Source organism: Diadema antillarum, unplaced genomic scaffold (assembly GCF_040938485.1).
Source record: "Diadema antillarum isolate AM-2024a unplaced genomic scaffold, OU_Dant_1.0 seq00001012_RagTag, whole genome shotgun sequence".
In the NCBI taxonomy this organism is placed as follows: Eukaryota; Metazoa; Echinodermata; class Echinoidea; order Diadematoida; family Diadematidae; genus Diadema; species Diadema antillarum.
Window position 1 is genome coordinate 57501 of NW_027271848.1, and position 6587 is coordinate 64087.

The window sequence follows — 6587 nt, forward strand, 5'->3', positions numbered from 1 at the left end:
CATGTGCCCTCCTACCCGGAGCACGCGATGACCCCCAACGAGGGGCTATCAATCCTTACCAATTGCTTCCCGCCTTTTATCACCACCAGAGATCCCAGGGCGCATCTCTAAAGGAGATCATTTTTTTTTTCTGGCTAGTCACTAATGTCAAGGCTTACTCGAACTTTTCTCACCGTCTCATTCAATGTATCTATTAGTCTATTTGTCTGTCTATAGATACACCTGTTTTAGTTATCACCAAACTTTCTATAGCTATTAGTCATCCATCTCCCTGTCTAATTAATTTCACTCCTGCTTGTCTGTCTGTCGATCTGTCTGTCTGTCTGTTTGTCAGTCCGTTCATCTATCTTTCTGTCTGTATCCCCTCGTCATGCTGTCTCTTCGTCATTCTTCCATTATCTTGCAGAAACTTAATTTTTTGATGACATTCGCGCAATATTCATTCCACGTGTAACTGTATGGTAAAATGATCATTTGTTTCTCTATAGCTGAGATCATTCACCTATGTAACAAATTGTCATTTTGGTTTCGCTCTCCCCCCCCCCCCCGTGTGTGTGTGTGTCTGTCTGTCTGCCTGTCTATTTTGTTTTCACAAGACCCAGTTCTGCTTGATAGTAGAAAAGGAAAACTTTTGAAAGCATGTTATTTTATTAGTATTCATGGTTTCTTGTGAAGATGAGAATTGAGATGTTTGGCGTATTTCATAATCGTGAATGTGTGTATGTAAAATGTGATTTGTCACTTAAAATCGTGTTTTTCCTCTCTCTCTCTCTCTATCTCTCTCTCTCTCTCTCTCTCTCTCTCTCATCATTTTAAAGGGAGTCTTGCTTCTGAGGCTGCTGAGCGACTCTACGCCGACTTGACGCGAAACTATTCGAACATCATTCGACCCGTCAAGAACGAGTCGGACCCCGTCGTAGTCTACTTTGGTCTCTCTATCTCACAACTCATAGCAATAGTGAGTATTGACTTGTTCGTTTTACGATCAATCGTAACACAGTCGCAAAAGGGTATAATGAAAGATTTTTTTTTCTTTCCAAGTTGCATAAAAGATGTAAGAAACAGCAAAACGAAATTGTATGTTGTATGTTTGAGTGTATTGGTTTGTTTCGCCTAAATTGTTTTTGAAGTTTAGTTGAATCAATCATCACTCCTTTGGTCAAGTTTTTAAGACATAGCAGGTGCTCGTTGGCTGTTGTTGTAAGTATGTATGTATGTAGGTATGTATGTATGTATGTATGTATGTTTGTTTGCTTGTTGTTTTTTTTTGGGGGGGGGTCGATTAATTAAGAAGTCATCATAATCCTGAGATAATGGTAGTGCAAATAAATCATTTCCCTTTTCCTCAAACTATACAGGTATTTTTTCAACATCCTCTTCAAATGTCTCTCAATGTTCATCTGATCAATTTTCTGCATAATTTTCTTAAATTAAGGCTTACGCATTTTATGCATTTCATCCAGTCTCTCATCCACATGTTGACTGCGTTTAGTCTTGATTACAAGTCAGATGATTTTATTACAACACTTTAACCATGGATATCAACATTGCTCTTAAGTAAATCATTTGCTAGTACATTGTACACCTCGAGTTGTATCTGATATGACAAGCAATTAGGCTTTTCATGCAAGTAAAGATAAATGATGAGGATGAGGATGTCGTGGGAGGACTAAACAGAATTGCTCAAATACTCTGAGGAAGACTCGCCCCAATTGACTAATTGAAACACAAACCTCTTTGCCTGGGGCTAACAACACATTCAACCGAAGCCACTTCCGAGGGAAATCAATTAGGGCAAAAAGAAATAATCGAACATCTTCTTTCGAGCTCACTTGGCACGCTTATCGAACCCTGCGCCCGATATCCGCCGAACATGAGACAAAGCGAGGAAATGTTTTCCCTAACTGACCTTGGGATGACCAGATAATGTCTTTTATTGTGTTTGTCCAGCGGGAGGAGACAATCAGAAATGCGTGTCCGAGTCTCATTCTGTCCCTTTTAACGCCTTTTGACCACTGCCCTGCCCCCGGGAGGTCTATTTACGGTGGCTATCGATCTATGGCGTTAAAAACAAAAACCTGCCACGGAAACAGTCACGTTTAGTCCAGAGCTTACGGTATCGTGTCTGGAATTTTAGAAAGTGTATCGTCGATCGTTCACACTATTTCGATGACATATCCTATACACGTGACAAACATCCTTCGTAGGACGCAAATACAACTATAATCGTTCATCACAATAACCATAATGACTCAATGTAGATATCAAATCAAAATCACTTTGGTTCAAAATGCACCTCAATGATACAGATAGTTTTGAAACATCTTTTAAATCTTTTAAATATCAAAAAGTTTTGTCGGGTTGAAGCACAGGTACAAAATCATTTTTGTATCAAACCTCAAACTGCATGTCTTGATATTTCGTCTGGTGAATCTTTCAAGATTAATCTAAAGGGTTACTTTTACTAGACACATTACTCTTTCTGACTATCTCTTTTGTTTTTGTTTTTTCTTGTAGCACCCTTTTCTTCCCAAGGAAGTTGGCGCATTACATTCTCCCTTCCTTCTTATTTAACTTGTTTTTATTGTCATCATTATAGTGTTTTTTATCACTGTATCAATAAAGAAGCAGTGGAAGTAGAAATAGTAATAGTAATAGTACTAGTAGTAGTAGTAGTAGTAGTAGGAGTAGTAGTAGTAGTAGTAGTAGTAGGAGGAGTAGGAGTAGTAGTAGTAGTAGTAGAAGTAGTAGTAGTAATAATAATAATGATAATTGTTTCTTATCAATGTTATCATTATTATTACTATCATTATTATTATTATTATTTTCATTATTATTATCATCATCATCATCTTCATCGTCGTCGTCATCGTCATTATTTTTGCATTCAACTGTGAGCACTGCCTCGAACTGCAATGTGGCAAGACAAAAACCAAAGCGACTACAGGACGAAATCCCAGCATACTTTATGTTGCACCGACCCCTCGACTCTTTCAGTATTTTACTTCATTTGTTTTCTCTTTTTTTTTTCTGTTCTTTGTCTTTTCTTTTATCTCTACCAGGATGAAAGGGATCAGGTGATGACGACAAGTGTCTGGGTCAAGCACGTAAGTACAAAGAAAAAAAAAGGAAAGAAAGGAAAAGAAAGAGAAAAAAAGGAAAAGAAAATGTACGTGTTTGGTGGTCTACGTGTAGATCGCAATAGAATTGTAAGCATGCACATCTCGCAGCTAAACAGAGTAGTATATAAATTTGTCGTTCTCACTAATATATACTTTATATAACTGTAATACTTTGACAATGATCATGATACAGTTCTGATGTCCTCTGTGGTATAGTAAACAGGCCTCAGAGCTAACTACAAGACACACGGAAGGAGTGCTTCCTTGTAAATATTGCTGCATAGCATTAACTAGTCCTGTATTGAGTTAATTGTATGTGCCATGCCGTACGACAGATTTGCAATGCATTAAAGATCAGTTGCATCATGTTCGACGACCAATAATATCTCGAGGATATGTTCTTCGTCCAATCAAAAAAAAAAGAAAGAATATATATAGTTATATATATAATTTATATTGATTTAAGAGAGTCTTTTTTTAGGTGTACCTGCGATGGCAGGCAATAACAGGCTTCTGATGATCGGGAATCAGGGCTCCGTTTTATCAAAAGATATAATCAATTTTAAATTTCCTCAACACACAGGCTGCCATAGACTATATGATTGAAATCAACTATATAATCAATTATAACTCTTCATAAAAACAGGGCCCAGATCTTATAAGTATGGTACACAGTATTACGATATATCTTTGAATGCACGATTTTTATCAGCTGATAACCATGTAAGTTCGAGACAAGGCACCTATGTGGCAGGTGTGGCATTTTTCACGTGAGAAGGGTCAGTGCTAGTCTTCATCGTTCAGACCTTTCTACTTTTTTCTTTCTTTTCTGGACTTAAGTTCTCCTTGCTTTATTCTGCTAGGAATGGAAGGACCTCGATCTCGTTTGGGACCCTGCAGACTACGAAGGGATCAAGGAAATCCACATACCATCCGTCGAAATATGGCTCCCAGATATTTTGCTGTACAACAAGTAAGCTGACACAGAGCAGATATTGAGATTTTATATACATCCGATATCTATCTTCTCCATGTCTATAGCATTACGTTCCAAAAAAAAAAAAGTTTAAAGGACAGCTAGCTGCAGAGATATGAATGACGTCATAATGATTGGCATTTACGTCAGCTTTTCGGTTGATTTCCCCAAACGAGAGAAGTTTCATTTGTTAATGTTTGTAAAACACCGTGATTATTTTCTCTCCTGTTCTACGTCTAAGTCAGTATAACGTACTCGTGTATAATCAGTTACGTCATGTCCACACTTGTACGTTACAATATTGCTATGTTGTCCTTAAGTTCTAGAATGCGATTTAGTTTCGCTTCGTAATGTGTTTTTTCCCAATGGTAATAGTTTAATGTATCATGTTTATGTCAAATAGAAGGAATGAGTTTTGAAAAGGAAAAGAAAGGAAAATGTTTTTTGTCTATTGTACGTTAGAAGTTTCTCGAATAAAAATGGCAAGAATAAGTTATGTATTATGATCTCGTGCATGATTATAAGTTCACGGGATAAAAATGAAAAGCCATTTTTTTCCATACTACATAATTTTCTTTCATTTTGTTTTTTTCTTCCTCCGCAAAGTGCCAACGGCAATTATGACGTGCAATTCAAGGTCAACGCCATTGTCAAATACACCGGGGACGTGATGTGGCTACCCCCGGCCATTTACAAGAGTTCGTGCAAGATCGACATTGAGTACTTCCCGTTTGACGAGCAGAGCTGCCTGATGAAGTTTGGTCCGTGGACGCACGACACCATGAAAATCGACATGAAGGCACAGTCTGAGATCGTCGACCAGGAAGATTATTGGCCGAACGGGGAGTGGGAGATCGTGGAGTCACCGGCGAAGAAGAATGAGATCAAGTACCCGTGTTGTGCGGAGATCTACGCAGATGTGACGTTTTATTTTGTGCTGCATAGAAAACCTCTGTTTTACATCGTAACATTAGTAGTGCCTTGTCTCCTGATCTCTTTCCTCACTATACTCGTTTTCTTCCTCCCTTCGGACGCGCAGGAAAAGATCACGCTTTCCATATCTATCCTCCTCGCGCTCATCGTGTTCCTCCTCCTCATCCCCAACATCATCCCACCGACGTCGACCACGCTGCCGCTGATCGGTCGCTACATGCTCTTCACCATGGTGCTGGTGACGCTCTCGATCACCATCACCGTAATCGTCATCAACTTGCACTTCCGCAACGCACGAACTCATGAGATGTCGCCTCTGATGAGATACCTCTTCCTCCACCTCCTGCCCAAGGTGCTGTGTATGCCGCGGCCGGGGAAGCCGTTTGAGCATGAAAAATACAAATCAGCCAGGAAAATGAAGAAAAAGTTCGCCTCAGCTGGTCTGTGCGGGCGCTTCCTCGGCGCGTCGGGCGACAGCAAGTTTTTGCGCTCCGGAGCGCAGTACGTGATCGACACGATCACACCGTCATTGCTGGAGGAAATTGAGAGCAGAAACCGAGGTTTGAACTCATCGGACACCTCCTTACCCAAGGAGTGCCTGGAGATGCTGGACTGTGTGGAGGTCATAGCCAGGCACATGCAAAGAGAAGATGACGAAAACCAGGTGGGTTGCTAAGCAGTTGATATGATGATTGGTGGCATTAGCCTCATGCGTGCAGAAGACCGAACGCGCGTTATAGCTTTTTTTCCGTCAGTCAACTACGAGCTAATCAAATCATTAGCTTCTTTGGACTTTAATTCGTCCATTACGGAATACTGAAATCGCCAATGCATCGGCAATAGACACTTCAAACTAGAGTTCACAAGCATGCTGTTGGTACTTGGTCTGAATGCTTTTGCTGATTATCTTTTGACCAAGTATTACTTGCAATGCCAATGGATACTTGTCTAACCACTAGGGATGAGGTGATACATGACTACAAATATAAAAATATATCATTATGCTGCTCTTTCTGTCAACAGATCAGTGAAGATTGGCGTTTCGTTGCCTTGGTGATTGACCGAGTCTTCCTCTGGGTGTTTTCCGTCATGTGTCTGAGCGGCACGCTGGGGATCGTCCTCCGCGCCCCGATGCTCTGGGAGACAGCCAGCAGCCACAACACCACCAACTACACCGAGCCTCTTGTCTTAGAGAGACAGACATACTACGACTTTAACCCGACCACACCCTCTCATTGAGAGAGAGAGAGAGATAGAGTGAGAGAGAGAGAGATAGTGAGTGTGTGTGTGTGTTTGTGTGTGTGTGTATGTGTGTGTGAGCAGAGAAGAGAAGAGAAGAGAATAATAGAATAAGAATATGACAAGCAAAACAAGAACAAGAACGCATGCTGCGGTGAGCTCCTTGGCTTGCCGCGTACTTTTACTTCCGCGTTGTATACTCTATCACGTGTGTGCATGTATGTAGTGTGCGTGTTTGTGTGAATGTGTGTGCGTTTCATCCCTTAAAGTTTATATTCATCTACGCGCATTCATTTTGGCGATGATGCATTTGTTGT

The 6587-nt window shown here is 40.4% G+C and overlaps 1 protein-coding gene across 1 annotated transcript in view; it reads left to right on the forward strand.

The window, feature by feature from the left end:
- Positions 1-6270, forward strand: part of LOC139742661 (neuronal acetylcholine receptor subunit beta-2-like) — a 47768-nt gene extending 41498 nt beyond the window's left edge. The window contains exons 2-6 of the mRNA XM_071653188.1: positions 819-958; positions 3063-3107; positions 3986-4095; positions 4705-5695; positions 6055-6270. Coding sequence (XP_071509289.1) covers positions 819-958; positions 3063-3107; positions 3986-4095; positions 4705-5695; positions 6055-6270 — 1502 coding nt within the window. The remainder of the gene's footprint in view (positions 1-818; positions 959-3062; positions 3108-3985; positions 4096-4704; positions 5696-6054) is intronic.
- The last annotated feature ends 317 nt before the right edge of the window (positions 6271-6587 follow it).